Consider the following 24,354-nt stretch of genomic DNA (forward strand, 5'->3'; position numbering starts at 1 on the left):
ACACGGGTCCTCGCTTATCGACCAATTTGCTTAATGACCTGGTCCTAGGAACGAAACTTGGTCGTTAAGTGAGGAGTACCTGTACATACTTTTTTCTGTACTTTATCGCTGCACCACATTATTTCATGGAGCTTCTGTAACGCCCACATTTATAAATAAAGTACTATCTTATCTCCACAGTCAGACTGTTATCAGAATAACTTCATTTCATCAGGTGCACATGCACTAGGAATTGGTGAGGATTGCTGCACGTCTACAGATGATTAGTACTACAAAGAAACCTTAACGGCTTGGGAAAAATAAGAAGTCGTTTATAATCACATTTTTCGATTCTATTGTCAGAAATAGAAATTTTTTTTTTTTTTAATTATTTGACAAATGCGGCGCACACTCCTCCCTCCTTTTGCTGCCACAGAGGCCTTCAGGTCTCTTGTGATCTAACGTGTCCATTGGTCCCATCGCAGGCCACTACCTGGACCAGAAACGTCTGAAGCAGGGTCTGTACCGCCACCCCTGGGACGACATCTCCTACGTGCTTCCTGAACACATGTCCATGTGACGGGCTGTGCACGGTACCGCCCGCTCCGGGACCCACTCCACATCTGGGCAGGAGCGGGAACATTCGGTTTATATGGGGGGGGATTTATAGGGGAACAGTGTTTTTAGATGTAGGTTTTTAACAGATTACGTTGAGCTGTAACGTATTCCGTCTTCCGTCTTGAGGGAAAGACCGGTACTCGAGCGGGTGGAGGGGAAACGACGACAAAAAGCACATCTCATCTCTAACGCTCGAGGCAGGATGCACAAGCGGTTTTACTGCCATTCCTGCGTTGAGTTCAATGAGTACGATGCTGACAAATCAACCCCACCCTTTTATCCCCATCCAAAATCCCACGTCAGCTGAGAGGAAACGCACGGGTCTGTGATCATCACGAGTTCAAACCAAAGTATTTTTCTCAGACAAAAGCTTGAGTTGATGAGACGGTGCGGTGGTGGCTGCCGGTGGTTCCATGACGAGTTTCCCTCGAGGCATTAGAGCGACGAGCGGTGGGAACGGGGGGAGTCGTGGATTTTTTGGGTTTTTTTTTTTATTATTATTTTTTTTTTTTAACCTCTCACTCCACCTTTGCCTTCATTGATGTTTCAGTAACAGTCGTAGAGCAGAGTTTGAATTTCACCGGCTGATGTGGTCACATCCAGGTCTCCTCAACATGGTCTATTTTGATAAATTAGTAGAATTGGACTTTTCAAAGGGTTTTCAAGCTTCAAAGGTTAAAATGCTTTATGAATGTGCCCCGAGTCTTAAACGCACCTTTTTTTATTTAGATTTATTTTTGTGAGGGACCATGAAGGCAGCATAGTTTGATTTAGGGATTAAAATATTTGCACGCACAATTAATAGATAATAAAATAATAATAAAATGCCGCCTCAAGATGCTCTGTAACTGCACACCGTGCAGCCTGCTTCGTTTGTTCTGTTTTTATTTAACTGTGAAATGCTTTGTCTTGTTTTTTTTTTTTTTAATATAAGCTGTTCTAATGTAGTATAATAAAAGACTTCTTTAAATTTTAATTCAGTGTTATTTCATTTATAAGACATTAGCACCATAATTTATTATTGCACAGTTATCTCCTTTTTGAGAGTATAGACACTGAATCATATCTAACAAATTCTCAGATTGGGATCCAAGAGACTGAATCTCATCAGAAGGGGAATCTGGGGCCTGATGACGCGTATCAAAAAAAACCTTGACCCAGGAACCACCTCCTGATTGGCCGAGGGAGGATCACCCACAGCTTACTACTGGTGCTCTGTATGGGGAGACAGGCGACATGGGGGACATCCGAGCCGGCAGAAGCATTTCCTCCCACCAGGACGCCCAGACATCGTGGAAGAAGAGCGGGAGCGCAGTGATCGCTGACCGCCACGCCGGGTTCAGCAGAACAATCGGAAGCACCATGAGCGAGGAGCCAACTGTAAACAGACTCCAGTCTCCCAGAGAACACTGGGGGTGAGGCACAATGACAACTGAAAAATGCTGAACTGTTCATATGGTGCTTTGTAAAAGCAGGGCTTAAAAATCAAATTCAGCCTATTTTCAAACGGCATAATGAGTAAAACATAGAATGGTGAATGGTGCCCCCACCGCTGGAAAATAGGCTTTGTGGTCACACTACATATATTTTATCAAAGCAAATCACTAACCAGAGCTTTACAGTTGTTCATGACTTAGAACTTAAATTAATATATATTTTTTTAAATAAGATTTTTTTTTTTTTTTTTTTTTTTTTTTAATACTCAAGAATGAAAACAGTTAAACATTTTGACAGCGGTAAAATCTGGGGAAATATGTGCTTTAATGACTTCTTGATCTAATTTGTATTCATGGCCTTCATGTCCCCACGTGTCCTCTCCACCGGGACGTCCTCCGTCTGCTGTTGCTCTGCGGCTCGGCAGTCGCACGCTATCGTGACGTGCACGCGCACGGGGACGCTGTGGCCGCTGCAGGACCGCAGCACGGCGTAGATGGCGTTGTCCTGGTCCACGCGCTGACCGGTGAGGTGGCACTTCACCGACACGTCTGGAGGCTTCTCTCGGTGCTTACGCTCAATGTGCTTCTTCAGGTTGTTCTTGTTCAGCAACAGGTGACAGACCGGGCACCTTGTGTGGACGACCCTCCTCTCCTTCTGGGGCGGAGACGGTTCTGGGACCAAAGGCGTGGGTGTAGCGCCCACTGTTGACATGGTCACAGACATTGGTGATGAGTTCATAGATATGGGTGTGGCGTCCACTGTCACCACGGTCACAGACACGGGTGGTGCCCCCAGGGGTGAGGATGTCTCAGATATGGGCGTAACGTCCACTGCCGCCAGGGTCACAGACATAGGTGGCACATCCAGTGGCGAGGAGGCTGCAGGCACAGCCATAGCTGTCTCCATGGTCACAGGCACGGGTGTAGCGTTCACTGTGGACGACGTCCGAGGCGGGGGTTTGCGTTTGGCGGGCGGGGGCGCCGCGTCCAGGTGGTGCCTGTCTCTGCAGTGCTGAAGGTGTTTTCTGAAGTCGTTGCGCCTCCCGATCATGACGCCACAGTACAGGCAGTGGAAGTGGAGACCGTCCCTGCATCCCAGCCCACATCTGTGAATGGTGACGTCTACACAACAGGTAAAGAAATAAACCTCCCAGTTAGCGCTAGTACGCTAGAAATGATCCCAAATTTTTAAAGTGCAACGTTGCTAATAAACTACTTTACCGCCGTGGACGACAGCCCTGTTGAAGTGTCCCTCTAAGTGTGTCACCACTTTGTCTTGCCTCGCGGCTTTGAATTTCTTCTCACAGCAAAACGGACATCCGAACAGCTGGCCGGACACGTTTAAGGCCTGTGGCAGCGTGCGCCGCCTCTGAATTGTTGGGTGTATCTAAAAAAAAAAAAAAAAAAGTTCAGAATCGTATTTTATTTGGCACCTTTCAATGTGAGGTACTTAACACAATCAGACGTGGAAAAAAATAGGCTATTTTGTATTTGTAGTTAAAACAAATGTCACATTCCATTCATTGTGTATTTACTTTATTTAAAAAATTATTACATTTTTAATGTGCCCAATCACAATGTACGTCACCCACTGAACAGTAGATTACAGAAGTGCAGTTAGACAAGTTGATGTGGGTGTATCTCAGGTGGATCTCATTGATTACTGTGAGTTCCAACCCTCCACCCTGAGCCTATGCTGTACCATGTTCCTGCAGTTTCAGGACCGCAGCCCTAGGGGCACATTTCTAGGACCCTGTTTTTTTTCCCCCGACAGCGCCACGAGAAAATTGGATGACCGCAAAAAATGACTTTCTGTCTATAACGACTTAATTGTTTTAAAGGTTTACTCCACCCAAATCCTACTAAGAGTTGCATGTTGGGCAATTTATTCAACTGGCACTCAGTGGATTCACAGGAAACCTTGAGCCCCCCCGATGCAGAGGAGCACTGGTACCATGAGAACATTTGTGGACAGTTTACTCTCTCGTCAGGATCTGTAATTTGCGCTGCAGGTGGGAACTCGCTGTTATGTCCGTATGTTTGCCCGTGTGCTTCCCTTCTGCGTGCCTTTTTAAATTTGTTCTGTTCAACAGAACCTGGCATATGGGACATTTTTTCTGTAGTACTGGCTTCACACAGACCCTTTGCATCTGTCCTGTTGAGGTGGTTGGCACAGTGGGAGTTGTTGAGGCTGGGGTGGTGGTTGGAGCTGGGACGGTGGTGGTTGGAGCTGGGACGGTGGTGGTGGCGGCACGATGCTTCTCCTTGCACAAGGACAGGTGCTTAATGAAGTCCGGTTTACGTGACAGCATTGACTGGCAGTGGATGCAGTGGTAATGCCATTGTGGTCGGCAATCTAACCCACATCGGTGAATGGTGTACCCTAAAACATAACAGCATACTTAGCATCTTAGCATTATGATCATATTATTTAAGTGTCAATTATGAAAACCCAAAATCCATTTTTGTTTCCCAAGAGACTGTTTGCGAACTTTACCTTCGTGGAGAACTGCACGCTTGAAGTGGCTCTCTAAATGGGTTCTGACCTTGCTCAACTTTGTCGGGCGGAACAAAGTTGACCTGCAGAACGGGCAGTGGAAGTCCTTGCAGCACGTGGCGCATCTTTTCAACTCGGGCAAGGACCTGCCCTCTTGGATTGTTATGTGCGTCTGGAAAAAGAAAGAGCCCGATCGGTCAAACTGAACACTTTGAGATCATTTCACAGACATAAGGCCACTGGACCAAAAGACATTTCAAATCCATTGCCCTGGATTGAGCTTAATCTGTGTCCATGAAATCACTTCACTTGTACATAGGCTATACAAGTACACAGTCCATGACAGGACGTGGTGTAAGATTCAGGAGCTTATCTGTCACATGCATATGGTCATACAGATATGCAGCACAATAACTGACTATTAAAAAATGCCTCATGTCTCAGCCAACATCACAAGGCTGGCTGAGAACACGCATTGTGGGGTAAACGGGCAGCACAGCTATTAAGATGATCTCAACTTAATTAAAACGGTAAAACAATGAGTTGTTTTACAACGATTCACACTGAAGACAGTGGGTCACTGCTGATTGAAATGTAGCTGACCGAGCATAGCGACATGCTCTCACCATCTCTCAGTGTAATGTACTGGTTGGAATTAATTCAGTCATTAAGGCAACAGTTCATATAAGACACTTATTATTTTGACTTGTCAACATCGCGCTACGGTTTCGTTAAATAAACAAACAAGCTAACAGTGCGTTTCGCCGCGAGCTATCATGAGCTAGCAGACGCTTGTTTGTGGCATGGAGCCTTCAGGGCCGTCATTCAGCTACTCACACGTCGGTGAGCTACCGCTGACTTCACCGTCCAACTCAAGACACCACAACGGTTCTCAGCGTTAAACAAATGAAACTTGATTCCCATTCAGCGCTCACACTCACGCTCCGGCTCCGGCCGTCCATCTTGTCAGTGTGTCCGGAGCCAGACGCGGTCCCCGGTCCTCCCCATCGCCGGGCGGCGCTGTCACGGAAGACCGGGGCCGCGGGGGATGCGGTCCTGAACCGGCGGGGACCTTATAACGAACGATGACGGCGCCATTGAAACGCCCGAGTCCCAACGTGAAGCGCGAGTGTCTTTGACTGAATCACTCACTCTGTCGCCATTTCCATTGTGCGCATGCGTAGAACTGCAGCGCACGCGGTTCTTCAGTTGCAGTCCCGAGTGAGCTGCAGATATTAATATTATTATTATTATTATTATTATTATTATTATTATTATTAATATTATTATTATTAATTAGATTAATAATAATAATAATAATAATATTAATATTATTATTATTATTATTATTATTATTATTAATATTATTATTATTATTATTATTAATTAGATTAATAATAATAAATAATAATAATAATAATAATATTAATATTAATATTATTATTATTATTATTATTATTATTAATATTATTATTATTATTATTATTAATTAGATTAATAATAATAAATAATAATAATAATATTAATATTAATATTATTATTATTATTATTATTATTAATAATCTAATTAATAATAATAATATTATTATTATTATTATTAATCTAATTAATAATAATAATATTAATATTATTATTATTATTATTATTATTAATCTAATTAATATTATTATTATTATTATTATTAATCTAATTAATATTATTATTATTATTATTAATCAAATTAATAACAATTAATAGTAATAATATTAATATTATTATTATTATTATTATTATTATTATTATTAATCTAATTAATAATAATAATATTAATATTAATAATATTAATATTATTATTATTAATCAAATTGATAATATTAATATTATTATTATTATTATTATTATTAATCTAATTAATTAATAATAATATTAATATTATTATTATTATTATTATTATTATTATTATTAATCTAATTAATAATAATAATATTATTAATATTATTATTAATCAAATTAATAACAATTAATAGTAATAATATTAATATTATTATTATTATTATTATTTATTATTATTAATCTAACTAATAATAATAATATTAATATTATTATTATTATTATTATTTATTATTATTAATCTAATTAATAATAATTAATAGTAATAATATTATTATTATTATTATCAATCTAATTAATAATAATTAATAGTAATAATATTATTATTATTATTAATCTAATTAATAATAACAATAATAATAATATTATTATTATTATTATTAATCTAATTAATAGTAATAATAATATATTATTATTATTATTATTATTATTAATAATAATTATATGAATAATGATAATATTAATATTATTATTAATATTATTATTAATATTATTCATAATATTAATATTATCATTATTCATATTATTATTAATATTAGTATTATCATTATTGTTAGTAGTATTATTAGTAGTAGTAGTAGTATTATGATTACTATTATTACTATAAGTATTAGTATTATAGTGAATAAATAGTTAAAAGATGAATAAGTAAAACAACTCAAATCAAATAAGTAGAATTTGAAATTGGCCATTTATTCTCCTGTACTGACTTGTTATATCATATTTACTGTTAATGTATACAGTACTTAATAGACATGTTCGTGTATCTAAACAGACATGGAGTCTGTTGTGTTGTAATCAATATCTATTTAAATGAATGGATGGTGCACGGTGGGCAAGCAAGTGCAGTTGACTTTCTTATATTCGTTCAAGCGTAAAACACATCGACTCTTTATGTATTTGTCAAATAAATAACTGTTCTAAATGAACTTCCATGTATATGACGGGTTACTACATTATCTCCACGACGCGCTGCTCAACGCAGTTTGGAAAGTTGACACAAGTTCCTGAAATTGTTCCGGAATAAAAGTCCAGCGGAACCTTCGCGTTTATTTGGTTCCGGGGGGAAGCTTTGGCTGCAACACCCGCCGATGTCAACAAACCGTAAATCCGCCGAGACTGCGCCGGGAAGGTCCCTCCGCTCGGGGTCCAATCCAACTTCTGTGCAATGCCGCTGAATTAAACACATTTCTTACTCGTTATAATAGTTTTGCCCCCTTTTTTTTTTTTAAATGGTAAGTTGTGACCAGATGACATCGGTGTAAAATGCTATTTTAAAGTGTAGTCAATCCTGAGGATCTGTTTCGGGATCTAAATTGGATTTAATTACCGATAAATGTATTTTAAAAATCTAATTACGGTCGGAATACAAGCAATCTCTTCTTTGTCGCCTTTTCCTTGTTTTTTTGTTTTCAGATCCATCAAATCCCCTGGGTGTACGTCCCAGTGCGGAGTGTCCTGGCGACCTGGCTCCAGCTGATCAAGACTGAGGTCGGGAGGGTTTACAGCCTCATAACGGCACCACACTGTCGTAATATAGTATATGTATTGTACTATTTATTTTATGACTAATATATTTTGTCATTCTTTTGCCAGCTTCAAGTCCAATTATTTTTCAAAGGGACATGTTTAGATTTTCTTATTTGTTTTCATTTTACTTTGATCAACGAATTTTTCTCAGGGCAAAACTACTTGGGTCCATATCTTTTTGCTTTGCAATGCAGAAAGTGCACAAAACACCTGTGTAGAGACAGATCACGCATGCAATGAAGTTTAAATGTGCTGTACACCAGGGCTGGGCAACATTGACCAAATCAATATCGCCATAGCAATAATTTGGGGATGATTATTGGTGCTGTCATAAGCTTTTTGCACACAATAAGTTTTTGAGAAACAAACACAAGTGATGTCGGCGGCGTTTACAATATTCTCTCTCCCCTGCGTTTCCCTTCATATTTATGCTAAGCCTCAACATTTCCCCCTCGACAGATCCCGGAGTTGGCCAAGTGTTCCGTGCTGATGAAGCAGCGCAGCAAGGTGGAGGAGACGCTGAGGGCCATGCAGCGAGCGGGCGCAGGGAGCCTGCAGGTCAGTCAACCGGGTGTGCTTTGGGGCGGGGCTGCGAGGGGGCTCCTAAGGCTGGCGACACGCTCCCAGATGCTTTCCTCCGATGGGCATTTTACTCAGAAATTACTTTTAATTGAAAAGAAAGGTGACCGGACGGACGCGGTTCTCTGCTACATGTGGAAGTCAGGGTCGGCCCCGGTTCATCGGTCTACTTTGAATTTAGGCATGCAGGAGCAGGTCAGCGGGGCTGTTTCTACACCTGTGCTTCGTACAGGTTGTCTTGGAAGGTGTGGTAGGAAGAGCAGTGGTTTGGGACTTGCTCGACCCAGATGTGTTTGGTCTTTGCGTTGGACTTGAGGAGTGTTTACTGATGCTTTCTGCTCAACCTTTCCTGTTTTCACAGGTCATTTCCGACTTCGACATGACACTGAGCAGGTTCGCCCACAACGGGAGGAGAGTTCCCACCACTCACAGTAAGTAGTGACGGGCCCAAACCAGACTGACCGAACGCTCATGTTCATCTCGGGGAGTAATCTAACCTTGTTGCCTTGTATTTTCCAGATATCCTGGATAACAGGTTATTGATTAATGAAGACTGCACCAGAAAAGTGAGTTTGGTGCAGCAAATACATTTTAGTTGTTAAAGTAAAGTCAGTTTCAGACGTTATGGTTTGAACCTGGCTGACACAAAAGATGATCTTCCGGTTGTGCCAAAGAGGATTTTATTAGTTTCAGGACTCATGTTGGATCGGTGTGTGTGTGTGTGTGTGTGTGTGTGTGTGTGTGTGTGTGTGTGTGTGTGTGTGTGTGTGTGTGTGTGTGTGTGTGTGTGTGTGTGTGTGTGTGTGTGTGTGTGTGTGTGTGTGTGGTTTCCAGATGAGGGAACTTTTGGACACCTACTACCCGATAGAGATCGATGCCAGCCGCACCGCTGAAGAGAAGCTGCCGCTCATGGTGGAATGGTAAGAAATGTACAGATCAAATGTAATCGTCAAGAGCTTGAATCCACAATCTTTCAGTTGTCTATTAAAAAAAAAAAAAAAAAAAAGATGATAGAAAGTGTTTGAAGGAACAGGTAGAATGCAGGGTTGTAAAGTCATATGTAATTGATTGCCCTATACTGAAATGTACATTTTAGATTTTTGTATGAATTTAATTCCATTTGAGGTGTCATTTTATATTTTGAATTCTCTACATCTCTTCACTCATTCTGCCAATTATACCGATGAGACTGAGTAACCACACATTTTTGACCACAATAAAAAAATAAATTAAAAAAATGTCACATTTTATTGGAGGAAAAACCCTGCACCTAAAACCTAGAATTTGAGTGGTTGCTATGTTCACTTTGGCTGTTGTGCTGCTCTCTCCAGGTGGACCAGGGTCCATGAACTTCTGATCCAGCAGCGGATCAGGAGGGAGCTGCTGGCTCAGGCTGTCCAGGAGTCCGGTGCTATGCTCAGGTCGGAAGAACTCAAACCATACCGTCCATTAGAGCCTTAATAAGCCTTCATCGACAAAAGTTGGAAGCCAGAGCAGATTTCTGATGATTTGACATTTTTCTTTGGTACGTCGTTGTCTATAAGGGCCCAACGCCACAGGTCGTATATTATACCTTAACGTGGGTCGAATAACTTAACTCATTCAGGTATTGGTGGTGACGTTTCTTTGATCAAGGAAATATCTGAAAATGTGCAGGTAAATAAATGATTCCTACCTAAATCGCCAGTGGTGCAAGTCAAAACACAGATGATGAGCTTGTTGTTGGGTGGCACAGCTGACAATATTACACACACACAGGTTCGGGGTCAATTCACTGGTCTAAATATACAGAGCAGTTTGATATTAAGTCCGTAAATAACTTCTCTAGCAACATCAGAGAGACTCGGAGTATAAACCCCATTAGGCTAGCACAGGAAACAACCTTGATCATTAGGCTACAGCAGTGTAAGCTGCTGTAGCCTAATGATCAAGGTTGTTTCCTGTGCTGGCTCTCCTCCCAGGGAGGGCTACCAGCACTTCTTCGACCGCCTGGCCGAGCGGCAGGTTCCTCTGCTCATCTTCTCGGCCGGCGTGGGCGACGTCCTGGAGGAGGTGATCCGGCAGAACCGCGTCTTCCACCCCAACGTGCACGTCATCTCCAACTACATGGACTTCGACTGCACCGTAAGATGAGGCGCGCGCGCGCACACACACACACACACACACACACCAGGAGTAGAGGCTCTGTCGCTCACAGTGCCACTGAGTTGTAGTTTAGGCTTTGAGTGATTCATTTAAATAATTGTTTGAGGTGTAAAAGGTTTGAGTCGTAATGTCCAAGGTGCAGGTTTGAGCCCTGACATGAAGTGTGTAGGCCTGTTTTTAAAGAGAACTTTAATTTTTTTCATCTTTTATTTGTTTTTGTTTTTTTTATTTCTTTGCATTGATTCTTCTTGGTTTTTATAAAATTCCCTTTACATCTTAAGTCCAGCACTTTGAATCGCCCTTTATGCATGAAAGGTGCTGTTCATTTGGTGCTGGTTGATATTGAGAAATCAGTCAAATATCAGTATATATTTTTTGACAATGGAGATTGGTGCTTTCATAAGATAATTACACAACAAGAACTCGAACAATCTGTGAAGTTCTAAGAAACTGCATTAATTACTGTAACGCTCCTTAAACGCACAATTTGTAATTTCTGCCGCTGGGAGTCTCTCAATCAAAACAATAAACGAAGGAGTTTGATGATGTCGTGATGCAGCGTGGCATTACATTACATTACATTTAGTCATTTAGCAGACGCTTTTATCCAAAGCGACTTACAATTGTTCAAACACCGACGGACGCAGCCATCAGGAGCAATTAGGGGTTAAGTGTCTTGCTCAAGGACACTACAGCATGCTAGCAGGAGGAGCCTGGGATTGAACCAGCAACCTTTAGATCACTAGACCACCAGCTCTACCGCCTGAGCTACCATCCCCATGATCATTGGCATCCTGTGGCATCCTGACAGTTGTTCCTTCATTGCAGCATTGCTGATAAAAATCCATCTGACGTGTCTGTGTCAGAATGTGCAGCAAACGGCATTAAATAACGGTTCTCCATCAAACCATAGTTTGTGACAGAGTAATACAAACAGTAGTACAGTAGTATTACAGTAGTTCAACACAGCTGCTTGGTTGAGTTCCTTCCTCACTCTCTGACGTATCATTGGTGTTGAACTCACAGCAGCAGAGGTGGTAAAGTTAATACGACGCCATTCCGTTTGAAAAATCGTTGAAATATTTGGGATATTGTAAGTACACAACTCAACAAAATATATAACATAGGTCTAGTCGTTTTTAGACATTCCAATGCAGAAAGGTAACAAACTTTACATTTTTAAAGAAAACATTTAGCCAGATTAAGATATTCAAATATTTAAAATCCCAGACGATACCAAGTCCCATATCACCATTCCCACGTATCTGAACACACGTCTTCCTGTTCCTCAGGGCGTCCTTCAGGCCTTCAAAGGTCGTCTCATCCACACCTTCAACAAGCACGAGGGGGCTCTGTCGCTGGCCGCCGGCCTGCGGGAGCTGCGGGGCCGGCGCAGCGTGCTCCTTCTGGGGGACTCGCTGGGGGACCTCACCATGGCCGACGGCGTGGAGGAGCCACGGCAGCTCCTGACCGTGGGCTTCCTCAACGACCAGGTCAGGAGTTTGAAGGGACCCGGGTCACCGTCTGTCCTTAACAGACGTGTGTTTGCGTTGGAGTACACAGTGTGACAAGTGCACGTTATTGAGCAAAATGATTCATTTTATTTTTCAACAGTTAAATATGTTGTTATGAGATTTGTCAGGGAGGACGTGTCAAAATATTTGCATATTTTCCCTGACCCATCAAATCATGTGCATTTGTAAGAGTTATTAAAATCTATTTAATTTCTATCTGTGTGCAGCAGGTCTAATATAACACTGTGCCAGGTCCTTTAATTGGGGCGGAGCAGGACAGGTGTAAAAAATCAAAACAAAATGGCCGCCCCAGAAATGTGTGGCATGGTGTGAGCGGAGATCTGTCCGGTGAGTTTGATCCATATGTTGGGACGTTTGAAGCCCCCTTATGTTGACTTACATCAAAGTAATTACTGTTGCTTTGACTGACTGGGATGAATTACTGACGGGGATATTTGTTTTGTGTCTTTACATGAGCTTTGGGGATTCCTGTCAGTTAAATATATATATTTTTTTGTTAAATTAGTGAAGCGGGAAAGGATGGATATCAACTTGAAGAACTTCCATGAGTTTAACATTTTTTTGTTTTTTTTTAATTTCAGGTACCTACATATCTGTTATTTAAATGTACAACCTGGTGAAACCTTTGTTTGGTACTTAGTCTATAACCACTAAAAGGGAGTTTTAGGGGGTTAGGGTTACAATGGTGTGTGTGGTTCTCAATGTGGGGTTCGGGGACCCTCAGAGTGTCCCCAACACAATGATTTAGGGTTAAATTTTGTCATCGTTTCATTCGGAGAAAGTCCAATAATTCTTCACCGTTTCTCCCTAACAAGAGTATAGACCCTGAATCATATCCAAAAAATGATTTCAACAATAAAACTCTAGTGATTGGATCCCAGAGACTAAATCCCATCACATGGCCTCACGTGCACCATATTGGAGGTGTCGTGGAGTGGAATTTTAATAGAAATGTGTTGCTGTAATTTTTTTAGGTCAATTCTGTCATTTTAATGAATATGTTAATTTTTATTTACAGATTCAAATTACAACACCTTAAATACCATAATCAGCTTGAAAAATGGTCTTGGTTGATGTGAAGGACGTGGCTGACGTCATTTTGACATGAAAATCATATCGGGAAGAGGGGGCGAGGCAGCGCTGTGAGAAAATGGTTCAAATGAAGAGCCTGGGCTAATGTATGGCTTTTTGGAATATGTTTTCCATCTGGTGTCTGCAGGTGGAGGAGCGGAAGGAGTCCTACGTCAACGCCTTTGACATCGTGCTGATCCGGGACGAGACGATGGACGTTCCCAACGCCGTCCTCAACTTCATCACCTCGCCGCCGGACGCCGCGTGAGACGCCCGCGCGGCGTCCGAGGAACTCATTTCTGGTCACATGGGACGGGAGATGTCCTCCAATCACAGAGCTGCATGCTGGCGCACAATCACCATGACAACCTATACCTCAATCCAGGTCAGGAAGCCCCTGCATGTTACAGCTGATTTAAGTCAGGTTTGTTTTGTACGTCAGGGTCACTACTTTCCAACGCAGGCCTTGTTCAAACCATCATTTATTACTTTCTCGTAACCCTTTACTCTTAAGAAACTTCCCACAATGCTTCAATACAGTCCAAGGGGGCAAATATTTAAGCTGTACATAGTGGTTACACATCATACAGGTAAAGATGGTTTTCACGATGTGACCTGCTGTAGTGTTACACCCTGATCTACTGCAAAAAGTACTTCCAAATAAAATACCTTATTTATGTCAATCAAAACATGGTTGTTGTGAGATTTAACATTTGCCCCGTTCAGCTGCATTCAAGCACAGTAAGAAGTCTTTTCAATAGTAAAGTTATAAATGACAGGAACCAACATTTTAATATACCAAAAATCTGTAAAGGAAGAAATAGATGACGACCAATTTTATTTTTTACCTCAATTTATTGTCCTTAACAAGACTCGTTTAACTGCACTCTGACCTCAAACCACTGCTATAAGCTTTATCTGTAGTAAGACGCTACCGTATCAAATGTTCATCCTTTTAAATGTCAGTTTGGCAACACCTTGGAATGTCTGTCCACGACTCTCATGGAAAACTCTGCTCTTGTTCTTATTTTTGTTTTCAATCATCGGGAGTCACCAAGTGTCAAATTTAAAAGACTCTGATCGACTCCCCATGATCTGAAAATGCGCTAGTTTTCCTTCAACTAAAAGGTGATGATGAATTAATCATGTTTGTCAGAATATAAATATACTTAACGACGCTGATCTCAGAGGTAGTACAACGTATGACGTTAATTTAGAACTCTGAGTGACTGAGCATTCAGAGTGGGACAGACGTTGGAAGGTGTTGTGTAACTGTATCCTCACTCCTCATTTGCTTTCTCTGCAATCATTGAGGCAGCGCGGTGATCACGTCACAACTTACCTCCAAGGCAACAAGTAGAAAAACTAAAGTTTGTTTTCTCTGAATTCCTCGACCTCAAATCACGTTAACACGACGAACGTCAGGGATAAAAACAAGGTGCTTGTTTGAAGTGTTAATTTAAGTCAAGCAACAGAGATTCTCTGTACACGCGAAAAAAGTAAAATGTGTGTGTAATAAAAGTCTTTTTGAAGGTTGACGGTTTTGGGGTTCTGTCCCTGAGACGGGATGCGTGCGCTTCCTCTGGGCGCTCAAAGCTCCTCATGCCGGGCCTCCTCCCGCTCCTTGTCCTCCTCCACCTTCAGCTTGAGCTCGTCGGCTGTGATGACGCCATCTTTGTTTCGGTCCTGGTTGTTGAACATGTCGCTGATGACCAGCTCGGCGTCCATGCCGGGCTTCATGCGACCTTTGCCCTCGGCCACCTGCAGCTTGATGAACTCTGCAAACTGCAGGTGGAGAGGTCAGAGGTCAGTACAGACCGCGGCGTCAGATGATGGTGCTTAACGTTGTCTCTGTTTTCAGCTTTTGGAAAAGGCCTCGGTGAGAAATGATCCACGCCAACATGTATCAATTCGAAGGATTCTGCCGATTGAACGACGACGGTTAGACATCAAATTAAGTCACTTTGATAACTGCAGGTTAGCGGGGATCACTCCAAGCACCGTTTCCAAAAGCTGAAAAAAGTCATTAGTGTCAACTGTAAATCGGCTAAAACTCAATTTGACACATCCAAGTCAAGCCCGGTGGGAGAAATAGAAAGGCTCTAGATTAAGGCCCAGCCCCCCCACTGACCTCCTCGGGGGGAACCTCCTTGTTCTTGTTGAGGTCCAGGGACTCGAACAGCTCCATGGGACTCTCTCCCAGCCAAACAAAGAGGTAACCGGGCGGAATGCCCTTCTCCAACCGCATCAGCTCCAACTCAAACACCAGCACAGCGCTGCCTGGCACGCCGGAGGCTGCAAGACAACACGCCTGCTTCAAGCCTGGTTTTGTATTTATTTTTCTTGTTAAAGTGGTGACATGCAATAGAACAGCTGCTATCCGACGTGGTTGCATCCCGCCACAGGCCCTTCAGCCGCAGCTCGTCCTCTCACCTCCTTTCTCTCCGTGGGCGAGGTGAGGCGGCACGGTGACCACCCTCCTCTCCCCCACGCACATCCCCCTCAGGCCCTCGTCCAGGCCGTCGATCACCTTGTCGGCTCCGAGCACGGCCTCCTGGAGGCTGTCGTAGCTGCTTCTGAGAGAGGGTGGAGCGGATGAGTTGCAAGTCTGTGAAGCCTCTAGTTTGCATGTGCGTGTACCTTTTCACAAATCGACGACGGAGGGAGAGCAGCATCCAGTCTGCATTCATCCTTTGTTTTGTTTTAACTCTACGTTTTCAGTTGAGGTAGTCTTTAAAGTGACACTTTTTTTAAACAAGAAAATAAATACGTAAAGTCACTCCTCCACAAGTCATTCGACGTGGGACTTGCGCCTCCTAGTGGCAGATCCAGGTGGGACTCACGAGGTGAAGAGCAGCGTCCCGTCCATGGTGGAGCAGTTGTAGTGGTAGTGGATCAGGTCGTGGGCCTCCGTGGTCACGTTGCACACCTCGGGTTTGAAGGTGACCTTGACGTCCACGGTGTCCTTGGGGTTGTGGAAGTCGATGACGTGGATGTCAAAGACCAGCACGGCGGAGCCGGGGATGTCCTTCCCTGGGGGCCGCAGAGGGTTGGAGTTTAAACATCACCCGGGGAGCCTGGCTTCAGGTAAAACTACACGGAGCAGCTTGTAGAGCTGCTTTCATCTTATCTGCAGAATGATGTTTCTCGTAGCAAAAGTATTGTATTAGAATCATCTAGTTTTTCCTTTTAACCAGTGATTTTCACATATGGAAATTGCAAATGGAAATTATAGAACTCATGCGAGGAGGGGAAAAAACAGCAACAAAAATAATCCAATCCTTCAAAGATTCAAGGTCAAACAGAGTAGATGGTTCCAAGCACCAGAGCAAAATAAGACGTTTTGGAAGCTGATGTGTAAACCATCACCAGTGTGCCATAAATAACATGAAATACTTTGTTCGGATGTATTAAAAGCATTGTGTGGATTTTCAAAATGCGTTGGTTGAATTTCTTTGGTTTTATAGATTACTTTTGGCTTTCTGTGATCATTTCTATTTTGCATTATTATGGGACGCGCTGGTTAAATGGCTATAATTAATGTAAAGCATTTGTAGCTTATACCAAACCACTGTTTCCATGGTTACCCGGGGATCGAAATAAACACTAGCCATAATTTCGTTGTTTTTTCTTTTTCTATTAAATTTGTGCCAGTTTGCTGATGATTGCAAATATATATTTTTTCTTTAATTTTCCATCTGAGTAGACATGGGTGTGCGGTGGCCAGTACACAGCTTTAGGTGAATGAGAGTTGGGCTTTGTCCTACCTGCTCCCTGCTCTCCGTAGGCCAGGTGAGGGGGGATGATGACGGTGCGGCGCTCCCCGACGCAGACCCCCAGCAGCGCCTGGTCCATCCCAGCGATGACGTAGCCCATCCCGATGTAGGTGTTGTAGGTGCTGTTCCTCTGGTAGCTGGAGAGCAATGAGTTAGTTTCACAGACAAATCTATGATTGTGGGAGTTTAGAGGCCTCATTATTTACACAGAAAGATGTTTGATGACATCATACATACAGAACAAAACACGGTTCATCGATTAAAAAAAAAAAAATTATAAATAATAAATCTAGTCAATTCACCTCAATAAAATGAAGATGTGTGATGGATTTGAAACGAGAATGTCTGTGTCGCCCACTGCTGGAATAACTCAGCTTGGACTTTATCTTTTTTTTAATATAAACGTGGCAATCTATTTATAATGTATTATAGATACGTCATTAAAAAAATTAAATACATCAAAAACCTGATGTCCAAAAATGATGTGCAGTGTACTATTTTTAACACCATATTAGTATGGGAACAACGTCCAGAAATAAATGCAGGACGCCAAAAAGGACGCCATGTACACACCTTGTTTGGAGTCCTGTTTTTTAATAACCCTGCATACTTAAACACACAAATTCCAACGGTGCTGATAAGACCATGAACGGCACCTGGTGTCGAAGGTGCGTCCGTCCAGGAAGGTTCCGTTGTAGTGGTATCTCATGTAGTCTCCCGCCACCGACTTGCGCGGGCAGGGCTCGGGCAGCGTCTGCCCCTCGATGGCGATATCGTCCTTAGGGTTGTGGAGGTCGACCAGCAGGACGTCGTACACCAGCGTAGCCTGCGCCGGGACCTCCGCGCCTGGAGGGGCACGACAAACACGGGATTTCAACAAAATGACAAACATTAAGGCTAGCTTTTTAATTTGGAAATAAATAGACTTGTATAGAATTGTGAGTTTACAGAATAATCATAGTATTGCAACTATAAATAAAAAAAGCTTAAATTAATTAATCAAATATACACAGTGCAGAAAATATCAAATAGATGATCCACAGTCAAATAAAAAAATATATATATATATATATATATATATATATATATATATATAAATGAATAAATAAAATATTCAGAATAAGTATTTTCCCTCTTGGGGAAAAAAGTGCTTATTTAAGGGATTTGTTTGAGTGAATGGTAGGGGCCACTCATCAGAATTAACACATTCAAAAATATATTTAATCCCTTTTGCAGTCAACATCCTGAACAAATAGTGCACATTGTTTTAAAACTTAGTCTTGGTTTTTATCACTCTACTTGACTTTTTAAGTCTGTATGTTGTACAGTTTGTGAAAGACAATTTAGCTTTTGAATTGAAGACACCTTTACTTATTTTCTGAATAAAATGCTTTGTTCATAATATGTTTTAAACATTACAGTTATTATATGATGTGTGTTTCCAGCTCTTCTTACCGTATGGATGCAGCTCACTCCAATTAGTTAAATAACTTTCCAATTACTTTCCAATTACTTAAAATAGTTTTTATTTATGAATATGTTAAACAAGAAACTAAATTGAAAATGTCCATGTACAGTTTAATTTTATTTTATTTAAAAACTTTATTTTATTGAGAGTGAAAATGAATTAAATAAAGTTATAAAGTGGAGCACATAAACAGTCTGAATTCCAGGATATTATTTTCTTTAAAAATAGAACCTCTGCACCAGATGTGTGGCTTCGTAAATAAAATATTTTGTACTGAACCGGAAATACCTAGGCTGTTATATTAAGGAAACAAATACCTTGTTTAAAAACAGGCGTTTCATATTTTAGCAGCTTACTTGCTCTCAATGTTCAGTATGATTACTTTTTGCAACATAGTTTAATGTATTTTGTGTAAATTTCCTGAATGTGTTTAGTGTTCAATTCATAACATTAGTATGCACCTATACATCAGTGTTTACGGTATCAGTACCAGTGGGGATGGTAGCTCAGGAGGTAGAGCTGGTCGTCTAGTAATCCAAAGGTCGCTGGTTCGATCCCAGGCTCCTCCTGCTAGCATGCTGTAGTGTCCTTGAGCAAGACACTTAACCCCTCATTGCTCCTGATGGCTGCGTCCGTCGGTGTTTGAATAATTGTAAGTCGCTTTGGATAAAAGCGTCTGATCAATGACTAAATGTAATGTAAATGTAATGTAATCAGTTACAAAGAATGGGGGTCACCTATACAACTGGACTTAGGGTAATATATTCACCACGGTATCTTTTTATTTTATTACTTGTGGCATGCCAAATGTGTTAAATTATGATTTGAAGATTATCATTTATACACAGATATATAAATATCCTTATGAATAAAAATATGTATTAATTAGCTGTCTAGCCTTATTGTTCTCCTTGGCATTTTGGCTAAAAGTGTCTGGAACATTTGCAGCATGAACTCGTGAAAAAACGATGACATTTTACCGGAAGTAGCAGAACGTTCGCGCAACGCCGATACGCCAAGGTGCTAAGACCTCCGATCGGGTGGTAGAGCGAGATGCGGTGAGATTGTGGGGTGAGATGCTTTGTGACATCATCCAATTTATTGTATATGTGCAGGTTGTGTCCCCCCAAGACCCCCGGTCTACTCACCCAGTCCTTTCTCTCCGTAGCCCTTGAACGGGGGGATGAGGATGTTGCGGACCTCGCCCACGCACATGCCCAGCAGGCCCTCGTCCAGCCCCCGCACCAGCCAGCCCTCGCCCACCAGGGTGTCGTGGGTCTGCGCCCGGGCGTAGCTGCGTGGGGCTCATACAAGAGCCAAGTCAAACACACGGCACAGACAACCCTGGCCGACAGCACAGACAGCGTAGACAGATGGAGATTAGATAGATTGATAGATTTTTAAAAAAACATTAAAAGATGGATTCATGTAGATTGATTTGATGGACAGAGGCAGCTTTTAAGTCAAGAAGGGAGTTGAACTGTGATTTCAAGAAAATGAGGGTCCGCAGGTGTCAGAGTTAAATGTAATACTTATTAAGAACACTTTGAACTGCATTAAGACTGTAGTGCAGGTAGATTGGTCATCTTTTTAAGGACCTGCCGACGCAGCGGGTTTGGAAAAACAAACTTGGACCCGCTTCAAGGCCTGAAGAACGCCGCTTCGGCTCCAATGATCCACTATCACATTCAGAACGTCTTGGAGCTTTTTTTGTCATTGATTTTTCTCAGTATTTTTGGAGCTTTTGGGGACATCTTGGAGCTGGGACTTCACCTGGAGCCGAACAGCGACCCGTCCAGCAGCGTGCCGTTGTAGTGGTAGCGCACAAAGTCGGTGCGCACCACGGAGCGACGACAATCGGTGGGCGTGGACACGGTCTTGGTGACCACCAGGTCGGCCTCGTTCCACAGGTCCAGCAGGTGGATGTCGAACACCAGCGTGGCGTCGGGGGGAACCACGTCACCTGCAGGGGCGGAGGTCAGATCAGAACGTTCCAAGTGTAGAGGTCTGAGGTCAGTTCTGGTTTCGGTAACCTGACGCTGACACCTACTGAATAGACGTTGGATATTTTAATTATGGCACAACTTTTAAATGTTCTTTATTCTTTAATCGATATTCCAATATGATTCAATTCCATCATCTCAATTCCTGAACCATTTTGAAAATTGTAATATTGATAGTTTGTTCAGAAGTAAATAACACCATAGTCACAAAATATATAAATATATAAAGAAATATTTTTTAAAATCTGAAATAAAACAAATATTTCTGTGAAATATTAATATTTTTGAAATGCACAGTGGATGGTAAACTGAAAGTTAGTGGAAATTATTTTCTCCAGGTACATTAGCATATGAGGAATTTCGGTTGGTCGGTTGGTGAGGTTCAGTTTCTACAGTACAGACCATAAGCATTGAAAACAATAAAATGCTGGAAAAAAGCAGCATAAAAAATAATAAAATGGTGCAAAAATAAGCAATAAAAATAGCTAAACATAAAACAGTTTATTTAAGATATACAAATGTGATACTATGCACAGGATATATTATTGTGGTATATACAGTAGGTCCTGAGATCCTGCCCAGACATCTGAATGACACAACATTTACACCCTTAAGTACATTTTTCAAAATGACTATTTGACAAATAATCCACTTGTTACACCTCGTCTTTACACACACACACACACACACACACACACACACACACACACACACACACACACCCTACCCCTCCAGGTCCAGAAAGTAAAAAAATAGTCCAGTTTCCATGTTTTCTCTCCCTCCATCGACCGCAACAGACTCTAAATCCCGGACTGGAGTTCTCCTTTCCGAACCCGGATTCTCCATCTCAGGCGACCCATCCCCCGTTCCTACCCCCACGTGTCCGGTCAGGTGGGCTTTTGGCTTCCTACCTGCGCCGGTGCTGCCGTACGCCAGGTGGGGGGGCACCGTCACCTTCCTGCGCTCGTTCACACACATCCCCAGGAGACCCTTCTCCAGGCCCACGATCATCCTGCCCTCACCGATCAGACCCACCTTGGGGACGCCTTTCTGGAGGCTGTGACAGGTCAGAGGTCACCAAATGGTGGGAAAAAACATACATTATTATTACTAATAATAATAATTATAGTAACATTATTATTATTAACAACAATAGTAATGATAAATAACATAACCATAACAACAAATAATGAACTGAGCTGTTTGTAATATGACCAAATAAATAGTCTATTTGCAGATGATTCTGTTCTAACCCTCATGCAGAACATGCCACCTCAGCAGTGGAGGTGGGGGTGGTGGTGTGGACAGGGCACTACAGCAGGGGTCTCAAATTACATGCGGGGGGTGGCAACATCCTCTTAAGACAATTTTAATGTGGCCCTATACATATTTTAAAATTCATTTTGCAATCTGGCCCCTGGATTAATTTCACAATCACAATGTCTAATTAATCCACGAATTTATTACAGAATATATATATTTTTTGAATGATCACATGATCGTAATGTACAGATTTACTATTATTGGGCATTTCAATAATTAATTATACGTTTAAAAAAATCGAAAAATACGTTTGGGACCTTTTTTTATTATTAATAATAATGAAAGAAACGTGGCACACACTGTTTTCTCTGTAATGAACCAAGGTGGAGGAGGAGCCACCATGATCAGTGGCCCCCAGGCACGAACTTTGAGGCCCCTGGGTGCACAGAACCACCTCTTCTTCTATCCAACGGAACAGAACCGGAAAGTGCTTTATTGGGCCAAGTACACCTTCATGTACAAGGGCCTCGGTGTGAGTCTGCCCTTAACAAGGACAATAACGTCAAGTATTTACCTGAATCATCCTTAGATTCATTTATTGGGCACACACACAATGCACAGTGCAGCGTGTAGTGATGTTTCAGGAACACTCCAGAGGCTGTGCAGGGCAGAGTATTAATAATAATAAAAAGTAGGAGTAAGATAAGATAGATCTATGTAGAGCATTTCAAATACACCGTCAGTGCATTAATACAAATCCATGCGACTCACCTGAGCGGTCTGCGCACGCGCTTGCGGGTTCAAATGGCTTTTTACCTGAATTCACTTCATCAGGATTCTCTGCTGCAAGCTCCACTTCCCATCTCAATAAACTGGGTTCGCCCTGCAGAACAGGAGGCAAGGCGCCCTCCTCCCACCGACCCTTTCCCCCGCAGAACTCCAGCACAGAAGCAGTCCAACCCACCTGGAGTCGAAGGTCTCCCCACCCAGCAGGGTGACGTTGTAGTGGTACCGGACCCGGTCCCCGTCCCTCACCACCCGGGGACAGGCCTGCGGGGTGGAGGAGCGCTCCACCGCCACGTCCCCCACGGGGCTGGGGCTGCTCTCCACGGCGCACAGCAGCAGCCAGACGTGCAGCAGCAGAAGCGGAGAAAAGGCCCCGGACATGTTTAAAAGAGACGGGGGAAAGCGAGAGGGTGGAGGTGGAGGTGGAGCCGCAGAGGATCCGCGCAGATGTGGAGCCGCTGGAGCTGGAATGTTGTAGACGTGGACGAGCGGGGGACGGAACAGTTTCCCAACCCCTGGTTCCCCCGCGGACCGGCGGACGGACGTCGCACGCACCGCGGACCCGCGTGCATGAGCGCCCCGGTGGAATGGAGGGCCCCGCCCCGCGCAGCAGGACCCCCGGGGCGCCCCGAGCCCGGAGTGAAAAGAGCAGGAAAAACACACGCACGACGAGACGTTTCCTTCAAGTCTGCACCAGGACCAGGACCGGGACCAGGACGCAGGATCAGATTCCAGGAAGGGACGTGCTTTTGGGTGGAGAACGGGGTCCTTAAAGCTCCATGTCACCTTTTTATTTGTATTAGTACTACTATTATTATTACGGTTATTATTTTAAAACGCATCAAATGATCCAAACACATAAGATACAACACCGTATCAAAGTGATAAGAAAAACATCTTTCTTGCCTGCCCCCCCCCCCCCCCCCCCCCCCCCCCACACACACACACCCTTCTTCTGCCTTTTACTCAGTAAAGTTTCATTTTCTGCTTATTTTAATTCACCCTCCGCTGTGGTTTGTAAGAGTGTTTTAATTCAAGTGCCTTTATAAATACAGTGTGGGGGCCTGGAGGGGACTGTGGTCAAATTAAAATGTAATTCCATAACTGCATTATCATTTTCACACACGCGTTGATGTGTTTGAGGAACATTTGAAGTTCAGTTGCAGTAATAGCATTTGCATTAAAATGTTCACATAGAGAATTGCACTTTACAGTAATTCTCATTGTGCCTTGGATAGCGCTTGCCTGAACGTAAGATGAGGCTACGTTGTTTATATTTCATTTTGATTCTCAAATTAATCTCAAATTAACATTTGGATATTCTCAGCTGTACAGCAGCTCTTCCACTCCACGTTTTTCAACAACAGCTTTGATTTTCACATCATTTTAATGAAGCTCCCTCTGGGCTTCCATTATAAAGCTTTAGTGACTTTTTGTCATTCATGATGTGGAGCACCTTTTGGCTTGGGGGGGGGGGGGGGGGGGGGGCTCACACCTCGAGCACATTACAAGTGGCTTATCATCCAGGGGCCCTCTGACTGGGGCTCCAAACGCCTGCAGGAACCCACAGAACACACCTTTCTATTCGGACAAACAATCTATTGGGATCCACAATCCCAGACTGGAATGTCACTCCCTGACCCCGGACCTCCCACCTCGTCCCAAAGGTCAACAAGCACAGTGGCTTTGTTGACGTCTCGCATCGTCTGCTTCCCAAATCAAATACGGCTTCCATGTCCACAGCCGTCTTATGGCTCTTCCCCCTACATGTCTATTTGGATGACACACACACACACACA

The 24,354-nt window shown here is 42.5% G+C and overlaps 4 protein-coding genes across 10 annotated transcripts in view; 2 read left to right on the forward strand and 2 right to left on the reverse strand.

The window, feature by feature from the left end:
* Positions 1-1,107, forward strand: part of aclyb (ATP citrate lyase b) — a 31,957-nt gene extending 30,850 nt beyond the window's left edge. For all 3 annotated transcript variants that reach the window (XM_080021674.1, XM_080021675.1, XM_080021676.1), the window contains one exon: positions 465-1,107. In XM_080021674.1, coding sequence (XP_079877800.1) covers positions 465-559 — 95 coding nt within the window. In that variant the 3' untranslated portion in view covers positions 560-1,107. The remainder of the gene's footprint in view (positions 1-464) is intronic.
* A 914-nt stretch (positions 1,108-2,021) lies between these two features.
* LOC307245929 (uncharacterized protein) lies at positions 2,022-5,591 on the reverse strand. 3 transcript variants are annotated; one of them, XM_080021672.1, is made up of 5 exons: positions 5,472-5,591; positions 4,531-4,702; positions 4,175-4,416; positions 3,255-3,420; positions 2,022-3,155 (listed from the first exon to the last, which is right to left on the reverse strand). In XM_080021672.1, exons 1-5 carry the CDS (start codon positions 5,490-5,492, stop codon positions 2,374-2,376), a joined length of 1,383 nt encoding a protein of 460 aa, XP_079877798.1. In that variant the 5' UTR covers positions 5,493-5,591; the 3' UTR covers positions 2,022-2,373. The 3 variants fall into 3 exon arrangements, with proteins under 3 accessions (XP_079877798.1, XP_079877797.1, XP_079877796.1); XM_080021671.1 differs by having other exon boundaries at positions 5,466-5,590; XM_080021670.1 differs by having other exon boundaries at positions 5,368-5,488.
* A 1,912-nt stretch (positions 5,592-7,503) lies between these two features.
* LOC307245727 (7-methylguanosine phosphate-specific 5'-nucleotidase-like) lies at positions 7,504-14,795 on the forward strand. Of its 3 annotated transcripts, XR_013844685.1 has the most exons (11): positions 7,504-7,634; positions 7,816-7,890; positions 8,389-8,487; positions 8,870-8,939; positions 9,028-9,074; positions 9,343-9,428; positions 9,840-9,929; positions 10,470-10,632; positions 11,946-12,146; positions 12,420-12,515; positions 13,408-13,548. XR_013844685.1 is itself a non-coding variant. In XM_080021377.1 (10 exons), exons 1-10 carry the CDS (start codon positions 7,632-7,634, stop codon positions 13,525-13,527), a joined length of 954 nt encoding a protein of 317 aa, XP_079877503.1. In that variant the 5' UTR covers positions 7,504-7,631; the 3' UTR covers positions 13,528-14,795. The 3 variants fall into 3 exon arrangements, 2 of the variants coding, with proteins under 2 accessions (XP_079877503.1, XP_079877504.1); XM_080021377.1 differs by lacking the exon at positions 12,420-12,515 and having other exon boundaries at positions 13,408-14,795; XM_080021378.1 differs by lacking the exon at positions 13,408-13,548 and having other exon boundaries at positions 12,420-12,647.
* On the reverse strand, positions 14,087-23,271 carry fkbp10b (FKBP prolyl isomerase 10b). Its single transcript, XM_080021376.1, has 10 exons — positions 22,734-23,271; positions 21,418-21,563; positions 20,277-20,466; positions 19,652-19,797; positions 17,692-17,881; positions 17,027-17,172; positions 16,103-16,292; positions 15,693-15,835; positions 15,391-15,554; positions 14,087-15,044 (listed from the first exon to the last, which is right to left on the reverse strand). The coding sequence occupies exons 1-10, from the start codon at positions 22,934-22,936 to the stop codon at positions 14,850-14,852; spliced, it is 1,713 nt and encodes a 570-aa protein (XP_079877502.1). The 5' UTR covers positions 22,937-23,271; the 3' UTR covers positions 14,087-14,849.
* Between the last annotated feature and the right edge of the window lie 1,083 nt (positions 23,272-24,354).

Source organism: Zeus faber, assembly GCF_960531495.2.
Source record: "Zeus faber genome assembly, chromosome: 20".
NCBI lineage: Eukaryota > Metazoa > Chordata > Actinopteri > Zeiformes > Zeidae > Zeus > Zeus faber.

What these genes read in the sequence shown, in the direction of transcription:
- LOC307245929 (XM_080021670.1), bottom strand. Translation starts at nt 5,454, where the DNA reads ATGGGAATCAAGTTTCATTTGTTTAACGCTGAGAACCGTTGTGGTGTC. An exon ending in GCGTGCAGTTCTCCACGAAG is followed by an intron (nt 4,417 to 4,530) that starts GTAAAGTTCGCA and finishes GTTATGTTTTAG; the next exon opens with GGTACACCATTCACCGATGT. An exon ending in CAGGGCTGTCGTCCACGGCG is followed by an intron (nt 3,156 to 3,254) that starts GTAAAGTAGTTT and finishes CCTGTTGTGTAG; the next exon opens with ACGTCACCATTCACAGATGT.
- LOC307245727 (XM_080021377.1), top strand. An exon ending in ATGAAGACTGCACCAGAAAA is followed by an intron (nt 9,075 to 9,342) that starts GTGAGTTTGGTG and finishes TGTGGTTTCCAG; the next exon opens with ATGAGGGAACTTTTGGACAC. An exon ending in GAGTCCGGTGCTATGCTCAG is followed by an intron (nt 9,930 to 10,469) that starts GTCGGAAGAACT and finishes CTCTCCTCCCAG; the next exon opens with GGAGGGCTACCAGCACTTCT.
- fkbp10b (XM_080021376.1), bottom strand. Translation starts at nt 22,936, where the DNA reads ATGTCCGGGGCCTTTTCTCCGCTTCTGCTGCTGCACGTCTGGCTGCTG. An exon ending in CTACGGAGAGCAGGGAGCAG is followed by an intron (nt 16,293 to 17,026) that starts GTAGGACAAAGC and finishes TGCGGCCCCCAG; the next exon opens with GGAAGGACATCCCCGGCTCC. An exon ending in CGCCCACGGAGAGAAAGGAG is followed by an intron (nt 15,555 to 15,692) that starts GTGAGAGGACGA and finishes GTTGTCTTGCAG; the next exon opens with CCTCCGGCGTGCCAGGCAGC.